We start from the raw sequence: 21,519 nt of genomic DNA on the forward strand, positions 1-21,519 counted from the left end.
GTGATAACAGATAAATGAATTCCTCATCCTAGAGATCAATAGAGTAATACCAGCGCTGTCGATGGCTGCCATGGTTACAGCCCAAGAAGAAAGTGGGAGGCTTTACACCCACCAAACTGAAAATGTCTGTGCTGATCCTCCATCAAAGCCTGCCTCCCAGGATATGTTGGCCTGCTTCACCCCTGAAGAGACGGACAGAGAGGTAGCTGCATGGGGAGTGGTTCCTGTAATGGAAGCAACAGAGAGGAGTTGATGGAAATCGGCCAGAACTTCAACTGCCTGCTACCGGTAAAGTTTAGAGGCCATCTCTAGATGTACCACATTTATCCGTTGGAGGCGGAGTGGAGGCACAGGTATCCGGCCTATGCTGGATGTAATCGAGGTTTACACAGGTATGCATAAAACAATTTGAGAAATAAAAATAAAAACGTGGACAGCTCATGTAATAGGAAAATTGACTTTTGTTATGGTCTTCTCAGATAGGATGCTTATATTTGCACTCACCCAGGACAAAGACTTGTGTGCCAGCTTTCACCGAGGCTACACGGTTAACAGCGCTGCACTCCCACGCCCCCTGGTGTTCCTTGGTGAGAGGCTGCAGCAGTAGCGAGCCGTTGGGTTCTATGGAGTAAGATATGCGGCGAGCCAGGTCGACCTACCAAAAGCACCAAAACCATTCATACATGAAACAGAACTCTCTGTATCTGTCTGAATATGCAGTATATACAGTAGGAATGGACAAAAACATTCTAATTTTGGAATTACCAACATAATGACTCTAATATCTCTCATTTACTCAAATTGCAAAGTTCAATAGATTGTCCAACTATCATAATTTATCTGAGAATAGATTCAACAACCTGTCTGTGAGTCTGTGTCAGCAAGGAACACATTTTAAACACATTTATATTTTACATCATTTAGCCTCATTTCCATTCAGTCACATGTGAGGCTGAAAATTCCTGAGTGTCAGGTTTGATATGAGTTACATCATTTCAATTTTCCCTGGAACATTTAGCCAAATACATAATTTCCAGAGTTCAAAAGACACCCTAACTATATTCTGGGCTATTAAATAATGAATTCAATTGTCAGATGTCTTTTGATTATTGATTGAGAATATCAATAAATACAGACACAACGATTAATAAATAATACAAACACATTTTCCGGTAGATATGTTCCTGTGCCTCTGAGCATGACACAGTGTAAATACAGAGTGCAGATTTTTATTCATGTGCAGGTGTTTGTTGAACAGGTAACAGGCTATAGAGAGAAAACAACTGCTGGCAGTGATAACTGTGCACCGTCATTAGTATTATCACAGTGCACATATGTGCAGACACAAACTCAATAAAAAGTCGCTACAGCTGTTGAAGCCGACTGACAGCTGATCCAGCTGTGATCAGCTGCTGCTGTCATCAGAAACAGATGTCGCTTCATATGACGCTTCAGAAAAAAGGACGTCTTATTTCTTTAAAAACATATTTCCTCATTTCTTCTCTCCTCGTGTGGTTTCCTTGGGTGCTTTTCATTATGCTAACATGTCTCCTTGCTTCCCTCACTCACGTCTCTTCCTCACGTCTTAGCTCCTCCCAGCGAGGATGTGAGAGAGAGAGATGCGAGGACGGAGGAATTTAATTCAAATGTGACGTCCTCGCTCAGTCCAGCATCATTTTGAGGAGATGGCAACTACTCATGTTGCACAGCACCTCAACTGTCAAATATGTAGAAGTCAGCTATTAATATGTAGAAATGATTAAGTAACAGTTAACACTCTAAAGTTTAAACTTCAAATTCATATATGCGTAATTAACACTTTCCACTGTTACTTAATAATTTCTACATAATGATAGCTGCAAGGAAAATACCTGACTATTTAAATCTGTTAATTACTAAAAGAACAACTGACAAAAAGGAGCAATAGAAACAGCTGTAGCCTGCAGAATATGTTTAAAGTCTGTGTAAAGGAAAATCATAGATTTCTTTTTAAACACATTATACATGTTAGAAAATAATTGCTGAGAACATTTTTATGTGGGAATTTGGTAGTGGTGTAACGGAATGTAGTTGATCCGTGATCCATATGGATCGCCCCCCACGGTTCAGCACGCATGTGAACCATGGATTAACTGCAAAATTGAATGTCTCATTTAAGACATAGTAAACAAACTATTGTATATACAAGTCATGGATAGACAGCGTGTTGCTAACAGGGATTTTAAAGAACAACGACCAAACCAGCATCTAACGGGTCCGTAGTGACATCTGCAGGTATGTTTATACACTGTTTAATGTGCTGCAGCTGAGCAGCTAATAGCTACCTAGCTGCTAACTGATGTTATCGGTGCACTTTTCCCTGGTGAATGTTTGTTTGGTGGCTCGTTCAACAAGCTGAGCTGCAGGACAAGATGTGTGTTCATGTTTGTAAGTTATCATCTAGTTTTGATGATGTGGACACAGGCTATTGTTTCATTCACTACCATGTTTAAAGGAGGAAGGTATCATGCCTCATTTTGTAATTTAATTTAACAACTGGGCATTGAATATTTATATATTTTAAGATTTTATTAAAACATCGGACATCTTGAATGTTGTTTTCATTTAAGACCATGGGCAAAAGTTCCGTGCTGTAAGTTTTTTAAAGAATATATGGAAAGCAAAGTTTTATTTGTCCATTTCAGGCTTGGGATGATTTTATAGGAGAAACGCAGCTGTGTGACATCATATTTTCCTAAAGGAGCTGAGACATACTTGAAACAAAAAAGAAGAAAGGGGAAGCCTTTGGCTTATGAAGAACAAAAATAAAGTTAGAAGAGTGTTTTTGTGATTGATTCATGATTTGAATGTACAGTTTTCCTGATCTGCTGTATTACTACAACAGCCCGACTGTTTATTGTCCTGTCAGATAACCTGATGATCAATAAACACATTGGATCAAAGGGGTGTTGCTGTCCAGAAAAACCTTTGCGTAGGATACACCTGTGGTTCCTTGCTTCCTCTCTCCTCGCTCCTCATCTCCTCCAGGTGCATTTAAGGGATTGGAAGATCCTCCATGATGGCGGAGGGGGATCGGTTTCCAGGTCACAGTCAAAGGATGGAGGAGAGAGGACGTGAGGAAGCATGGAGCAAAGTTAGCATAACCCTCCCTCAGTGGGAGGGAAATGTGGATGCAATTAAGAGATGTGAGATGTACTCAGTGAGTGAATCAGTCAGTCAGTCAGTCTGTCAGACTATTGCTACACTGACCTAAGGGGGTTGCATTTCTGACCACACTCATCACATCACAGTTGGGTCTGGCCAGGTATGGTCTATTTTACTTTTGATCATGCCCAACTATGATTTAGCATTGCACAGTTGTGTTTTTGTAGCTATGTACTGCACAGATTGTGCACAGAGCAAGGAGTAGATAGCAATACAAGCAGAATTTTTAGCCTGGGTGTAGTTACTCCATAGGGAGTAACTTAACACCAAAGCTGTGTCAAAGCAGTGTTTTATTGACACACACACACACACACACACACAACAGTGATGTCACAGTGCACTGACACCCTAGAGTACACTTCTACATCATTGTTGTAAGGAACATGGCCAAATTTTTTTAAAAAGTCTGAAGATTTGCAGTGACATAGCAGTTAAATAAATTGTACTGGGTTATTTACCTTGCTCCAGGTCACTTTAATTGTTGGGTCCTCGTTTCCTTGACATGGGATGAGCAGGGTTCTACCAACCTCCTGTTTGTATTGTTTCTTTGGAGTGACACTGAATGATGGGGGGTCCTGTGAATTGCCAAAGCAATATATCTGAATCAGGGAGATTTCAGCAATGCAAACAATGGATTTTAAGACTGGATTACTGCCGCTTTGGACAAGATTATCTTAATAACAAAAGGATTAGCCACACAATTAACTCCCCAATAGTGCTGCCGTTGTAGTGAGTCTGAGTTGACTTCTATTAATGCCAGAGGGCTCACGCATCGGAGTGAAAAGGTCAATAAAATGTCATTTCTGTTAAGTTTTTTAATTCACTGTGACAGATGCAGTTGTGGCTAATTAAAATACACGCACAGTGGTGTAGATAGACAGTTTTGTAGAACTAGGAGGACAGATTAAGTGTCAGTTTCTGCGCTTCCAGTGCATGACTGACCAACAATTTGGTGTTGGTATAAGAAATGTACATCCCACCAGACAAGTTGTAAGACATATATAATTCATCTGCTTTGAATAATAATTTGTGTCTAATATGATTTTTCCATGAAAAAGTTGAACTATCCAGTTGGAAATTCTTAAAATAACATCTGCTCCTCCTCTCTCACTGAAAAATCCAGAATCTATGAATATATATATATATATATAGTTCATTTCAAAAGTTTAACTTCTTGATGCAAGATGTTTCCTACTGCACTGAAACATGCATGTACACTGGAGGCTTCACCAAGTGAGGTAACAATGAGAAAAAAACAATGTTGAGTGCAGGCATACTTGGCCTTGAATACACACTAACCTGCAGAATTACGTTTGTTGGGCCAGATGGACCCATGCTGCCATAGCTGTTGTATGGAGTACACATGTACATGCCTGCCGCGTCATCATTGACTGTGGCCATGAACAAAGAGCCCTCTGGTGTCAAAGTCCATCCTGGATACTGAAAGAAAGGCAGAATGCTCACACCACTCTGACAGCTAGAAAGAATAGAAACTAGCACATGCAGTCTTGAATTATATATAGCATTAATGACAAAAAAGTTAAAAATGTACAGCTTAAAGTCTCAGTCTTACAATCTGTAACCACTCCAGAGCCACATATGAGCTCCTCCGTTGTGTTTGAAGGATTTACAGTTATAATGTTTTTGATATCTGCCTGCCACCATCCTGCAGTGGTTAAGTAATTAAGTCTCCACTGTGCAGATTATTCCCAAACTTCTTTAAAAATGTGTACTATTTATTAATGCTGTCACAGCTTTTGCAAGATTATATCTAAACTACATGTAAAAGATAAAGTGATCTTCTCTTCTCCTGATCATTTGGATATTCCCTTGATCATGTCTTAGGTGAATCCAGACACATGTGACAGAATTGCTCTGAAGAGTTTTCAAAATGATGTTATGAAGCATTTGCATTAAAAGCAGTTAAATGTTGGATTCATTTTTTTTTTTTACCATTAAGCCACAGCAGAAGGCTCATGTTGCACTTTGATTGCGCAAAAGGTTCCCACTCAGTTTAATGAAGTCGAAGTCTGCTATTATCCTCCCCAGAATGGGGCTGTGAGAAAGTATTACTGTGTGTATGAAAGCTTGTGACATCCAGGGTGGAATTGGAATAATTGGCTGAATAACAGCCTGACTCCATCCGCTGTGTCACACACTACAGGAATCTATCACATTTCCTGCGGTGCATCTCATCCACCGACATGTCCATCGCTCAGACCAAAGTGTTGGGGGTGGCAGAGGGACAACTCAGCATGTGAAAGGGGGTAAGTAGAGGAAATGGGTGGATCTTTTGCACACAAAACAAAGGGAATGGTTTTATAAGCTGTCACCCTGTGCCCTTATTTTTAAAAAATATGCAAATATGGTTTTCCAATCCAAAAAAGTGAGGAGGACAAGGGTTAATTTTTTTTTGATTACCTCCTGGGAGAGACTCCCTGCCCCTCATCTATAATGGTTCCTACACCCATCCCTCAAACGAGGTGAGCAGCAGATTGAAGTGGAAGTGAAAAAAAGAAAAAAAACTTGAGAGCAAGGGGCAGTGAAGAGTTCCTTGGAGATTGCTTGAAAAGCTTTTAAGATTGAACACATCGTCCCTGTCCATTAGAATATATGTTACTGAATATTCTTGCAATTGAAAAACTGAAAGAATATTTCCATCAGTGGACACAGAAAATGTCCCATTAAAATTCCTGAAAAAAACCCCATAATGTCTCACTCCATGTTCACAATGTAATAGCAAGAAAATGGTTCCTCTGCTGTTCAACAGGCAAGTTGAGTGGGCTGATTGTAAGAAAAGCTTTTGCATGATGGGCTGCTGACGGCTGATGTGTCATAGATGCCTGTAGTCAGTGGTGTCTGACATTTCACTGCTAAAAGAAAATGAATGGATTCAGCCACTGGCTTCCTGTGATGTTTGCAGTATCATGAATCAATAAATAGAGTAGTGTTGACCTTTGACAAAATGAGTGATAAAAATTTGAGTTTGGGCACACAGTAAAGGTCAGGAAGTGTTATGGTGACTGACCCCCCATCAGGAAATTTTTATTTTGATTACCAAGGACAGGTCAAGTGGTTCTCCATCTTTCGTCCAATCCACGCGGAGCAGCGGAGGCTGAGCTGCCACTGGGCAGTTAATCACGCCATCCATGCCTGTGGGAAGATACGTTTGCTGGGGCATCTGTAGAGCCTGGGCTGGGTCTGAGTAGAGGAAAAGAAATTAAAGTCATTTGCTTTGTAATAACTAACATAATTTAGATAGTGCTTAAATACCACAGGAAATCACATACTGGTGCAGAGAGACTGCGCTATGATCCATAACTTCTGATTCATTTTGAGAACAGATTGCTTTGTTGTAATCAATTTTCTGTGACCATGTTTTTACAAGTGCTGTTACTTGTATTAACAGCTTACCAAATGTGTCTGAACATTTTACTGTTGTTTGACTGCTTGTCTATGTTTCTAACTGTTAATGATTTAATCCAGGAGCATTTATTACCAACTACTGTACACAACAAACATGCGTCCTTTAAAAAAGGTACAATCCATGATAATAGGCCTACAATCATAAATTCAACACACATGATTGGAACCTGCTGCTGTCACCCGAAAAATGGATTAACACATCTATTAATACACTGACTAGCAATAAACAATAATAAATCTTAGTTATTAATGTTTTCTGATGGTGTTCAAGGTTAGTTTGCATTTGTACTGTTTGTGAACAACAGATAAACAGACTTATATTTTCAATAATGATTAGTTGACAAACACAATATGCTTGTTTTTCATATATACGTATGTCAAAGTCAATTATATGTGAGAATATACAGTGCTGCTTGAAAGTTTGTGAACCCTTTAGAATTTGCTCTGTTTCAGTATTAATAAAACGTGATCAGATTTCCATACAAGTCCTAAAATTAGATAAAGAGACATTAGTTAAACAAATGAGAATAAAACCTTACACTTGTTTGTTTATTTATTGAGGAAAATGATCCAAAGTTACATATTGATGCATGGCCAAAAGTACGTGAACCTCTAGGATTATCTATTCATTTGAAGGCGAAATTAGAGTCGGGTGTTTTAATCAATGGGATGACAATCAAGTGTGAGTCTGGGAGAAAAGAGAGAGAGATCTGGGTCTTCGCTATCAAAGTCTGAGCTTCACAACACAGGTTTGTGGAAGTGTGTCATGGCTCGAACGGAGATTTCTGAGGGACTTAGATGAAGAGCTGCTGATACTCACCAGGCTGGAGAGGGTTACAAAACCATTTCTAAAGAGTTTGGACTCCACCAGTTGACTGTCAGGCAGATCGTGTAGAAATGGAGCATAGAAATTGCTACCCTCCTCAGGAGGAACAACGAAGATCACACCAAGAGCAAGGTGTATAATGGTCTGGGAGGCCACAAGGGACCCCAGGGTAACGTCTAGGAAATTAAAGGCCTCTCTTGCAGTGGCTACGCTCAAAATTCAGGAGAACATTGAACATCAATGGTGTGCATGGCAGAGTTGCAAGGAAAAAAGTCACCTCTGTCCAAAAAGAACTTTGCTGCCGTCTATGGTTTGCTCAAGACCACGTGGATAAGCCAGAAGGTGATTGGAAAACCGTTCTGTGAATGGATGAGACCAAAATTGAACTTTTCGGCTTGAATGAGAAATGTTATGTTTGCAGATGAGCAAACACTGCATTCCAGCATAAGAACCTTATCTAATCTGTGAAACATGGTGCTGGCAGTATCATGGTTTGGGCCTGCTTTGCTGCCTCTGAACCAGGACAGCTTACAATCATTGATGGAGTTATGAGTTCTGAGCTGTACCAGCAAATTCTATAGGAAAATGTCAAGGTATCTGTCTGTGAACTGAAGCTCAACAGAAAGTGGGTCATGCAGTAAGACAATAACCCTAAACACAAACGTTGCTCTACCAAAGAATTGTTAGAGCAGAAGAAAGTGAATTTTTTAGAATTGCTGAGTCAGAGTTCTGACCTTAATCTAATAGAAATGTGTCTAGGAGGCAGTTCATGCAAAGAAGCCCACCAACATCACCGAGTTGAGACTGTTCTGTAAGGAGGAATGAGCTAAAATTCCTCCAAGCCGATGTGCAGGGCTGATAAATAGTTACCGGAAACGTTTGGTTGATCTTATTACTGCAAAAGGGGGTCACACTGGTTACTGAAAGCAAGGGTTCACATACTTTTGCCTCACACAAATATGTAAGATTGGATAATTTTCCTCAATAAATAAATGAATAAGTTTAATGTTTTTGTCTCATTTGTTTAATCGGGGTCCCATTATGTAGTTTTAGGACTTAAAAATCTGATCATGTTTTAGGTCATATTTATGCAGAAATAGAGCAAATTCTAAAGGGTTCACAAACTTTCAAGCAGCACTGTAGCTGTAATTCACAGTCAGGAAACTTTTCATTTAAGAAGTGCAAATACAACATAAAACATATAGTTTTGGGACTATAATCTCTGCTAAACTTAAATGACAAAGCAATATTAATAAAATATTAAAGTTCACCAATTATATTTCTTGCGAAAGTTTAAAAAATCTGGATTTTTAAGGAAAGCCATGGTCCAGTTTAACACAACAGTTGTGGAACATGTGCTAACTTTCTCATATCATATAATTTGTTACCATGGTTACAGTTGAAATTAATGTATTAGAGAAAATAGTTCATACTGTTTCTAAAATTACCCTAACTGGGCCCTCCAATATCTTTCTTTAATTTTGAGTAAACCTATGGCATTAGAGGTACTTATTGTTCTTTAGCTCATTGTCCTTGCTGCATTTATTTATGGTACTTTGAGTATTTTCATGTCTCTTTATATGATAGTTTTGTGAAGATGCTGTGTTGAATTAAAGTTCCTTTTACAACTTTTTGTTGTTATGGCAATAAAGTTAACTCAAATTAAAAATGAACTTAACAGCAGCTTAAAATGTTTTTATACTGCAGGGTGTGTCAGTACACTATGACATCACTGATGAGTGTGGTTACAGACACAGCAGAGCACTTCTGACCACACCTATCATTGTGGTCAGAGGTTAAATACACCTGAAACTTTCAACAACAGAGGACAGTGAAACACTGCTTTTCAGACCGGTAAGCCACTTCTTATTACTTAGCATTTTAGAACTAGGATAACTTACCTAGCTTAATCTAACCCATTCTAATTAAATAGACAGCAATGTATGTAATAATCTAGGATTAAGATGTCCTTTCAATTTAATAACAATTTAGCATTTATACATTTACAGTACCAGTCAAAAGTTTGGACACATCTTCCCATTCACTTGAATGAGAAAGTGTGTCCAAACTTTTGACTAGTGCTGTATATCAATAATAATTTGACTTTATATAATACTTCAGAAATGATGCTTTAGTGTACATAAAATATCCCTTTGATTGCAGAGTTAATTGTTGGGTAATACTTATGTTAAAAATTCTGAAGAAATATTTAATGTCCTCTGAAGACTCACAGCTACAGACTATACAGAAACGTACGCATCACTGTGAGGTTGGCAGAGGCGGTGGGTGGGGTCAGCAGGCCATTGGTCGGCATGCAGGTGTAGTTCCCAGAATCCTCTGGGGTGAGTCTGGAGATGAGTAAAGTTCCATCTACCATGATCTTCACTCGCGACTTCAAAGACCTTAAGAAAAAGCACACGGGAATTATTCAATATGAAAGAACAAACCAGCCACTACAGAATAACAGTGAGAGGTAATTCAGCTGTTCCATTCTAATAGAGTCAAACTGGCTCTCAGAGCATCAACAGTGTAGGAGGGTTTTGTTTTGTTTTTTTCTCCTGTGAGTTATTCAGCACTGTGCAGATGGAGGTTAAGGAAATTTCATTTCATTTCAGTTAAGAGTGGGAAGAGGAGTGCCCACTCATTTTATACACTCTTACATTTACAGAGAAAACCTGAGCTGTCTACCAGGCTGTAACACCTCATAAACAGGTTACATATGCATCATGATGATATGTATTCGTGGGACGACTCACAGTCACACATTTGGGTTAATCACTGTACAGGTCAGATGACTCATATACTGTAACGGACCTGGATATTGCTCATCACTAATCTGTTTCTTTCCCTCTGCTTTAAACGCCAACATGTGTGACTGATTGCTGCTGTTATCTCATCTCCACTTACTAATATTTTTCATATTAACAATGAATCAAATGACTAATGTGAAAGAGTCGCTCGTAGTAATGAACACAAAATGAATTATCACAAATTGCAGCTCTACAGAGCTTTTTAGCCTAATTTTACCTCATTGATATGATTTACTATATGTACAGTCTCAGTGCTCCCATTTAACCTTGTTTCCAACAGCAGCAGTCAGCTGTTTTCTGCTCTGCTAAACCCACTGTACACTGCACACTGTCCAGCACCAAACAGTAGACAAAGTTAGCAACTAGCTAGTGAAAAATTGGAACATTTAGCAGCTATGGAGCAAGATGGAGCAAAAATGAGTGAACTTAAATTGATCGGTTGGACACAAACAATACTCTAAACCAATGCTGATGTTGATGTGTGTACTGTAGGTGTTCATATGCTAACACTGTTTGCTAACATGTTAGCCATAGCAACTTTATGTCTGGGTTTGTCAGATTTAAGTGAAGTTCTACTGCCCCAAGTGGAAAAAAAGAAATAATGCAGCTTTAAGTGTAATAATTTAACCTCACCTCCTCCAATGAATATTAAGTTAACAGCTTTGATAATAAACTAAAAATGCACTTTACCAGCAAAACACAAGGAAACAAAACAAACCACACAAAAAAACACCATTAACTGAATTTAACAGTAACCTTTAAAAACTGCAGGAGGGTTAAGTTTAAACTGAGAAAAAAATCTAGAAAAACTAAACTGAAAGTCCATTTTGACATTTCTAGAGAGAGCACTATTTTTAACAATGCAATTACAAAAGAGCTTATTTCCCCAAATTAGTAACAGATAATCAGAATAATCCCGGGGTGCTCTACTCAGCTGTTAACAGCATTATACATCAGCCCCAAAAAGCCTCTCTGAAACTTTCTCCTCGTCAAAATCAGGTTAAGTATTAACCTGAGTAGGCTATAACTGTAATGAATAATCACATGTGCGATAGAGAGATGCTCAGGAGGAGAAGTAATGCAAATTAAGCCCTCCACCTGCTCAACTGACCCTATCCCAACCACCATTTTTTAAGAGTGTTCAATTGTCTGGTGGATGATGTGCTGGCAATCATGAACCATTCCCTGTTCACTCAGATCTTCTCCCTGGCGCTGAAAACTGCAATTGTTAAACCTCTCCTACAGAAAAGCTCATTCAGAGCTTCACAGTTTCAGGCCAATTTCCTTTTTTTTTCTTTTAAATTGACATGAGTGAGGCATTTTTCTCTCTTTCATTTCATCTGTTTTGAAGTGTCTATTTGGTGGGAACGACTACATATCGTCCTTATTAAGTGTGCATTCATTTATACAAAAACAGGCTGACAGACACATAGCTGAATATATCATTACTTTATGAATTTATTCTGCAGAACATGTTGATTGTGTTTATGTCCACCTGATGAATGTAAGTTAATTCAGTCTTGTCTGAAAACTCCATTCATCACCTTTAACACAAAAGCTGAAAACTATCACTTTCTGGCCCCCTCTGGGTAAAAGAGCGGAAACATGACAAATAAAAACAAAATGTTCAGCTTGTGTTAAGTTTCTCTTTAATATAACATGTGGGTAGGGTTGGGCAATATCATGACATATATGCATATATTTGTCAGCTGTTAGAAATTCTGCCATACTGTTTACATTGTGATCACTATCCTGTTAATATCACTGGTTGTATTGGTCTACTGTGGGCAATGTTGCAAATAAATGAGCAGACCTGCTTTATATACAAAACAATATATTTTTCAGCCACCTTACTATATCCTGATATGTATAAATATCTTAATATAAAGTTACATACAGTACCAGTCAAAAGTATAGATCCATACTTTTGACTGGTGCTGTATGTAAGATTATATTAAGATATTTACACACCTTCACATTCACTTGAATGAGAAAGTGTGTCCAAACTTTTGACTGGTACTGTATACTGTCATAGAGTCTTTTGTCCATATCTCCCAACACATTTGTGGGGTACCCCAAGGCTCCACTCTGGTACCTGTGTCTTTCGGCCTTTAAATGCTGCCATTGGGATAAGATTACAGAGCTGACAATACACAAGGTTGAGATTGAGATTATATCAATTTATGGATGTTATCGTGCAAAACACTGGAGCAAAAATCCAGAAGGAGAAGCTGTGCTTTAACTTAAAATCCCTGGCAAAAAATGTCAAGCCCCGAGCTATTAACCTTGATGTGTTTTTTAATGCTAATTTGAATTTCACATCAGAGGTAGCAAAAAAATCCACCTTTTATCATCTCAGGAATATTGCCGATGTACAGCTCTCTCTCTCCTGGGCAGATACTGGAGGAATAAAGCATTCTTTCTTCTCTAGCAGGCCTGATTACTGCAAAGCTCCATTTTTTTTGTCTGCCAACGAAACCTTTCAGTGTATAGTTGGACCTTAGATCAGCACCAGCCAGTGAAAGTGTTTTGTGCAGCCAATGTTAACTACAAGTAAAAAGAAATCAAACATGATCTATTTCAGTTGATTATTCTGTCCCTTTAAATGTTTTCCTTCATACTATGGCAACCAAAGCAGGAATCACCAAAGACCCTCCCAGGGGAGGCCACTGTCTTTGTGAATAACAAAAACATATGGAGTGGTATGTATTTATTCACACAGAGTGCAGCATCAGTGTGAAGAGTCTGAAAAGAAATTGACCTTATAGCTGACTTTTTCATACTTGAGGGGCAGAGGTGTTGAGTGTGTAATAAATTATTGAGTAATAACATATAAAATGGATGGTTTTGGACTAAAATTACTGTAAATTTAATGAGAACATTTGGTGTTTTCTCACGTGGTTCTCTATCTAATGCAGAGCAAACTCCTCAGAATATAGCAACACATGTGTGAGACCTGAAGCAAAGCAGGTATTGCACTTGTCGCTACACTTACTCCATGTCAGTTTAAGAAGAAAATTCAACATGTGTCATCAAATCATTCAGTGGACCAGCACATAAGTACATGTCAGACAGGCTTTTAAGAAATGCCCTTCTAGATTTGTCTGGTCCACTGGTAATGGCTGTCATGTAGCTCTATGGGCCAGAACAAAGACCTATGACGCAATGGATTTTAGTATCAATTGACAAAGACGCATATTGTAGCACCTGTGGACATAAAGATTGCAATTTTAGTTGCTATATATCTCACTTTCAGTACACCCTTCCAGAGGACTTGAGGAGACCAGACCTGGAACATTTTAAAACAAACAAACTGCTTTTTTGTTTTGGTATCACATGGTAATTTGACTGATCTTGATTAGTGTCATTTGTTTATTTCACATTTCCACTATTGTGTTCTATCTCTTTTTGTTGATTTTTTGGGGGTTATTTTCTTTGTGAAGCACTTTCTTTTGCAGCCCCCCATGAAAAGCACCATGGAAACAAAGTTAAATTTAAATTAGATGTAACAACCACGACCTAGAATGTTTAGAATTTTAAAAAGATTAAAGCCACAAAGGTAGAATTGTTCTCCACCTGCTCAAACACACTACATAAAACATCAAAGGGTAAAAATGGACTTGCTCAGGGACAATGATCACACTCACTCTATGTGATAGACGTTTTCTCCACCTTTCTGCCACACGTAGGTCATGTTGGGGGGGTCGGCCACTGCCTGGCACTGGAGAAGGGCATTCTGGGACATGTTGAGAGAGGTGCTTTTGGGAGGGACAATGATGACAGGTGGACCTAGAGAGAGGCAGGTCACATAAATTCATAATGACATCATACATTGATCTGTTGCCAGTTATGTTAATATTATGTTATGTTATATTATATATTATTTTACTTATAGGTGGGTAGGTTATTTCTATTTGGTTTCTTTGACTTCCTTATATTTGTACAATATATTTGTTTTTTGGTATATAACTTATATTATAATGTATCAGCTAGATTTGTTTTCTTTGTTATCTTGGCCTCACCTACACTGAGGTTTGCTTTAGCTCCATCTTTTACATAACAAACAATCAAATAAGTAATTATATGCAATCATGTGTCTCTGTAGTTACTTAAGATTTGAGGAAGCTACTGTAGGGTCTTTTAAAGGATGGGTTCACAACTTTTCAAGTCTGTCTTAAAACAATAGTCAGATGGCCAATGAGCATGAAAATAGGTTTTTCTTGCCATATTCCTCCTGTTCCAACCAACCATTAGAAGATCCCTTCATAATGCACTTACAGTGTAAGTGATGGGGGACAAAATCCACAATCCTTCTGTGCAAAAATGTATTTAAAAGTTTATCTGAAGCTAATATGAAGTGTCAGTCATCCATTTATGTATGTGTGTGCGTGTGTATATGTATATATATATATATATATATATATATATATATATATATACATATATATATATATAAATAACTGTGCCGTCAAATGTGCTGATGTAATTATCACATACAACCTATCTTCCCTCTGCCGTACATGCAAAGAGCTAATAAAAGAGGCTTAACACACCACATTTCTCATGTATAAATAACCACATGATCTCTACAGCAGTCATTACTGATCAGGTTTATAACCCAAAATGCTGGATGGATATATGCATGAGTGACACTTTAGAGGTTACTTAGGGCTTTTAGACTGAGTTCATCCAGATCAGCTATAAGGCTACTGTAATCTATCCATGTGGCAACGCTGTTGAAAAATGCAGCCAAAGCTCAGATAATGTGACTTAGATCCGAACAGTATTAGTGCAGTTACGTGCCACTGATGATTATTACTCAAACACGGTAATTCAAAATATGACTACATGTAACTGTGAGATCCCAAAATTAAGTGAAACCTCAAGAAGACATTGTGTCAAAAACAAAATATTTCCCCATGCACCACACTCCAGAAAAGTGCTGGTTCTCCAGAGAAAATCAGCAGTAGGAGTAGGAGTAGGAGTACAGGAGGAAGTCAAAAATAAATTCCACAACGTATTATGCAGTGGTGTGTTGGTGTAATCCAATGATATGCAGTTCCATACGGTATTTGCATATTCTACATGTATTTCTCCTTAAACTGGACTGTAAATTTGTTAATCTGTAACCTGAAAACTGAATCTGTCACGGGTGTATTAGGACCTGAAAATACTGAAAATCACAATATACTATCACAATATACTTTTTTGACCACATACCTCAAGAGAAAATTAACAATGTGAATTTGATAACTATACTAGAAACATTTGCTCATTTCACTCAGCTACAGCAGCCTAACAAGCTCAGACAACTGTCACGTCTCTATAATGCAGCCTTGAAATTAAGTAAAACACATATTTAAGTTTTATCACGATAAAGCCATGCCCCAGATCCCAAATATCTTGTCTTAAATCATGACATGAATATTATCTACACAGGGACAGAATAAGAGTCAAGTTGAGTTTGAGTTGCTGTTACCACTCTGTAATATGATGCAAGAGGGAGAAACCAAAATGTAAATCATGGTGGCTCACAACCAGTCAGGCACACAGACATCAGAACGATTGAAGGAATTGGCAGGCGAACAGACAGATAGACAGGCCATCAGGCGACAACTGACCTTTGATCTTCACTTTCGTCACGCAAGTCACGTTTCCCTCCGAGTTGGAGGCGTGGCAGGTGTACTGTCCTGCTGACTGCATGCTCACTGCTCGCAGAGATAAGGCTCCTTCCTGGTAAATATGATATGATAGATAAACAGAGAGGTGGATGGGTGCAAAGAGTACATGTAGACACATATTTTGATTGACTGATAGAAACATATATACATGCAATAGATACACAGACAGATCAACAGACAGACAAAAACACACATACATATGACAGACAGATGTCATCCTTCATTTCCTCAGTTTGACACTATGAACTCTGGATGGCGCTATAGGATGCTTTTGACAACCAAAATTAGTTTTAAGAATTATTTTATTATTAAGTGCAAACAGGATTTTAAACAAAAAAAAATACAAATAAATACAGCTAATAGATAGATGTGATAGATAGAAGTGTAACACAAAGCTACTATCTGTATCTGTATATGTCACAAAAATATCTGCATTCGTATCTGTATTCAATTTTATACCAGAAGTGGGTGTGACTTATACCAAAAGTTGTTAGAAATAGACTATTTTCACTGCACACATTTTGACTTGTCAAAGCAGGAAAAGCACAGCTGTAAATAATAACACTAACGATGGCTCTATCGCATTAGGTATCCCAGTAAACCATGTCAGTGAGTGAGTATGCACAGTACCAGAGCCTCCTGGCTTATCATTAGTGTTATTCATTCCACCTGTGCTTTTCCTGCTTTGACAATTTCTAAACATCTGCCGTGAAAAGGTTTTATTATCTAGGCTGCTTCATTTTCTGCATCAAATTGTTTTCTACTACTATTCATACTCCTCATACATATAACCACCAGTTAATCTGCAAACAAAATAAGATCATACTTCACTTTAATCAAATAATAAAACATTATCTGTATTTGAAAATTGAAGTCAGAAATATATTGGGCCATATTGCAGGATTTTCCTTACAAATTAGGGGTTGTATATATAATGGGAGAAAATCTAGATGAAATTAAAGTTGGTCTGAAGTATGTATAATAAAAAATAAGACAAATGGGCCATAGTAGCTCATTTGCCCGCACTGCATATTTTTAAAAAAGGGAGGTTGTGCATGCAGTGGGAGGAGGTCCAGATGAAAATAAAGTTGGTTTGAAGCGTCTATGAAAAAAATGAAAACGCTACTGACAAAAATCTGAAAAGCTCCCTTGGCCCATTTTGCATACACTCTTGAGATGGTCCCTAACTTCAGCTCGTCAGTCAGATCTTCAATGTGCCAAACTTCAATAATGGATTATAAAGTAAGAATAACAGCTGTGGAACATCAGTCAAGCTTTATCCTCACTGAGTATTGAAATTAAATCTGAGTACATCTCCATGTTTTTAGCCTACAGCCTATTAGTTTACATTTTGTCACATCTTTATCATGAGAAGTGCCTGCCTCTAGCAGTCCGTACAGACGACAACCACCTGGATTACTCTGAAACTGAAGAAAGTCTAAATATGATGATTATGCAAAAAGAGCACCTTTTTGCATATGTTTTCTGAACTGATTTATAGAAGTCTATCCTTGATGGATAGATAAATGAGACGGATAGAGAAATTCATATATTCAGTCAAGTGTACATAAATGCATTACATTATTGTATTATCAGTCCACACATACCTGATAATTTATTCTTTGAATCATACTGCCGTCCTTTAGCCAGGTTATGGTCGGAGTAGGGTTGCCATTAGCAACACAGGCGAGAGAGAGGTGACTTCCAACCAGACGCTCCACTACAGGAGGCGGGGCTTGGGTAAAGGTGGGTGGAGCTATAGAACAAAACATTAACATTAAATCAAAGATTTTCATGATATCAAACCTAGTCAGCCTTTTTTTCAGAAAGAGCCATTCATTGTATTTACATTATGTAATAATTACCTTTTTGTATATTCATTTTTATTGTTAGTGGCAGAGTCTGCCATTCCCACTCCAGATTAAACTTGCCTACCTACACATGCACAAGAGATTCATAGGAAATTATGTATGCATGTAAGATAGCCATACTGTTTTTAATTTGATCTGATCAATAACAGCCTCACTGTTAACTCTTCACTCTCTTTACTCCATATCAGAACTGTATTGAGTTACTGCTGATAGAAAAAGAACATTTCATAATGTCTCTGCTTCATGTTAAAAGCATTCAACTGGTAAATACAGGGTGGCTTTTATTGTAAAGCAGTCACAGGAAACACAATGCATTTTCTCACCGACAATAGTGCTAACCACAGTTGTTCATTAAAAATGTATCTACATGTACAGCATGTTTTGACTAAACATTTCCCATTGATGACAGAATTCTCCCATCAGTAAGATCATGCTCATATGATGCAATATTGATATATGACCACACCCTTCTCATTATGAATATTCATTTTAAAGATTTGGATAATCCAAGCCTTTTGTGGCACCTAAACACGCACTTTCTATCAAATGAAGATTTCGTAATATTTCTTATAATCAAACAGATTTGTTCTTGGACACAAACAAAACTCCAGATATCTCTGCATCTTTACTATGGGAGACGTTGGAAGCATAAAGATAAAATTAGATGAACTAACTGGACAGATTTCAAATCTTGATAATATTTATGCTACCTCACACTTGTAAGATGTATACAAGGAATGTCTCATTTTACAATCAGAATTTAATAAACTTATTTCTCATCAAGCTGCTCAATCTCTCTTGAGATCTAGGTATACCTATTATGAACAGGGTTACAAAGCTAGTAAGCTCCTGGCACATCAGCTAAGACAAGCATTATGTTCCCATCAAATTCTCCGAATTAGAACGCCATCTGGTATCACTACAGAGCTCAAAAGAATTAATGAGTTTGAAAAATTCTACACTTCCTTGTATGCATCTGAACATCATGCTGGCTCTTTCAATTTTGACAGCTTTTTCAATACACTTGACATACCCTTGGTTAGCCTTGGTAAGTGTCTACTGGGTTGGAGAAACTATTGAAGAGCTCTCTACAACGACTAAGTCTATGCAAATTGGTAAATACCCTGGTCTTGATGGCTATTTGTTAAGAGTTTTATGAAACATTTTTGCATAAATTGGCCCCTGTTCCAATATGCATGTACAATGAATCATTTGAATCTCTGAGTCTGCCTCCAACGCTTAACCAGGCATCGATTTCTTTGATTTGAAAAAAGATAAAGACCCACTTATTTGCTCCTCTTTTTAGACCAATCAGCCTACTAAATGAGAACGTAAAACTACTTTCCAAGATGCTTGCTTTACGGTTGCAGGCAATATCACCAACAATCATATCTACTGATCAGACAAGATTCATTAAAAACAAACATTCTTTTTTAAAACTCAGACAATTTCTTCCCCCACTACATCAGAAGCCCTCATTTCCATAGATGCAGAGAAGGCATTCGATCATGGGGAGCAAGAGTACCTTTTCTACACTCTATGTGAATTTGGCTTTGGTAATTCTTTTTCCACCTGGATTAAGCTACTGTATTCATCTCCCCAAGCCTCAGTGAGGACTAACAACACCCAGTCTGACTTTTCCTCTACAGCACTATACCTGGCAAACTTGCTCCCTCAGCCCTTTACTGTTTGCGATTGCCACTGAGCCTCTCTCCATTGCATTCCACTCCCATCCAGGCATCTCTGGTATTACCAGGAATGATGTAGAGCAGAGGGTGTCCTTCTATGCAGATGACCCTCTGCTCTATTTCTACAATCTTCCAGCATCCATTCCTCTTATCCTTACAACTCTGGAGTCTTTTGGTCACATTTCTGGCTACAAGCTAAAATTGAATAAGAGTGAACTATTCCCCTTAAATAAGGCAACATGCAACTACACAAAACACAATTTACCATTTAAGATCTCTGAATGTAGCTTTGTGTATTTGGGGGTTAATGTCACAGATAAATTCAAAGATTTGTATAAAGCAAATTTTGCCCCAGTTCTTACTACTTTATCTAGGGATTTTGAGAAGTGGTCACTCTTAAATCTATCTTTGGCTGCAAGAGTTAATTCAGCGAAGATGACGACTCTTCTGAAATTGCTGTACTTGTTTCAATGCCTGCCCATTTTTCTCCCTCAGACTTTCACCTTTTTTTTGTGCAGACAATTTTACAAAGGCCTTAACCACTAGGTGGACTGTTCCTCCCCAATTTCAGGTACTATTATTGGTTTGCCAATCTTAGAATTATACAATATTGGTTACAACAAGATACACTGAGCTTCCATCCTTCCTGGTTTGTAATAGAATCCATGTCTTCCAAGCCAGCATCACTTACGGCTCTGGCCCACTCCCTTCTTCCCCATATAAAACAAATATAATAGTTAAAACCTCTTTGAAATTCTGAAACCAACTCAGGTGCTGTTTTGGCTTTTAAGCATTTTCATCCTCTGCTCCATTAACTACAAACCATGCCTTTCCTCTGTCTGTTTGACTGACGGTGCATTTAAAATATGGTTCAATCTTGGTATCCAAACGTTCCAGGACCTCTACCTTTACCTCCTTCAAGCAGTGATCAGGGAAGTATAGTCTCCCTAAACATCACTTCTTTACATGTCTACAAGTTTGTAGTTTTATCTGCCTGAGACTACACCTTTGGATAGTGTTCTCATACCTATCCCTAAGTTGAAAAGCATGTTGTTTTATCTTTACAGTAAGACACTCACTACGTCTGGCTCCTCTAGACTTTGTAAGAAGTCTATGGGAGAGTTATCTTGGAGAGGAAACTGCAAAGAAGCTCTGGAAATAAGCTCTTAACAAAGTACATCTATCTGTGCCTAACATTGGCTCATACAGTGCAAAATTATTCATTGCTCTCATTTTAAAAAGGTCAGAATCTCTAAGATTTACAGAGATGTAGAACCAGTCTGTGACAGATGTCATTTAGCTCCAGCTACACATGCACATATGTTTTGGTCCTGTCAAATGAGACATTGTCGGGAACAGTTGGGAAGCTGATTAAACCACATGCTATGATTGCAGTATTTGAGGTTTCCCCACCCCTATTATCACTCTGTGCCTTAGAAGTGGATCTGATTGCATTTGCCAACTTGCTGGCCAGACGCTTAATACTGCTGAAATGGGAATCTTCTGTACCCCCCTCCCACAACCTTTGGATTGTTCATGTTTTAACTATATCAAACTTGAGAAGATAAGATATATGGTTATTTGTGGGGGTCCACAAATAAATTCAATAAGGTGTGGGGCCCATTCTTTAGACTTGTTGAGGGGTTCAGTTTCCCTGCTGTTCCTGAGTGAATCACATAAGGGTTCCCACCCATTTTCTAGAGTAATTATCACAACTTGGAAATGTGATATAGAGTGTAAGATTATATGATTATAACTCACTTTATTTATATGATATATGGTGTATAGTGTATATCGTGACAGAAATTAATGATTTTATATATTTTTGACGTTCATTTTTTTATCTGTTTGTTTCTTGAACTTATTAGATTTGTGTAACTGCTCAATCAGGGTTTCTTTTTTGGTTCTTTTGTTTGTTTGTTTGTGGGTGGGGGATGGTTGCTGTACTTGTAATTGTATGTTTACTTTGAAAATTTAATAAAAATTTTATTACCATCTCTCGGAACTCATACT

At 38.0% G+C, this 21,519-nt stretch overlaps 1 protein-coding gene across 1 annotated transcript in view; it reads right to left on the minus strand.

Moving 5' to 3' along the window:
• igsf9a (immunoglobulin superfamily, member 9a) overlaps window positions 1-21,519 on the minus strand; it is a 53,989-nt gene that overhangs the window by 12,458 nt on the left and 20,012 nt on the right. The window contains exons 5-13 of the mRNA XM_067574268.1: window positions 17,555-17,703; window positions 15,888-15,999; window positions 13,914-14,055; window positions 9,713-9,858; window positions 6,263-6,405; window positions 4,504-4,644; window positions 3,663-3,779; window positions 505-655; window positions 113-224 (exon numbers count right to left, since the gene is read on the minus strand). Of these exons, the coding sequence (XP_067430369.1) occupies window positions 113-224; window positions 505-655; window positions 3,663-3,779; window positions 4,504-4,644; window positions 6,263-6,405; window positions 9,713-9,858; window positions 13,914-14,055; window positions 15,888-15,999; window positions 17,555-17,703 (1,213 nt within the window). The remainder of the gene's footprint in view (window positions 1-112; window positions 225-504; window positions 656-3,662; window positions 3,780-4,503; window positions 4,645-6,262; window positions 6,406-9,712; window positions 9,859-13,913; window positions 14,056-15,887; window positions 16,000-17,554; window positions 17,704-21,519) is intronic.

This window comes from Thunnus thynnus, chromosome 19 (assembly GCF_963924715.1).
Source record: "Thunnus thynnus chromosome 19, fThuThy2.1, whole genome shotgun sequence".
Lineage (NCBI taxonomy): Eukaryota > Metazoa > Chordata > Actinopteri > Scombriformes > Scombridae > Thunnus > Thunnus thynnus.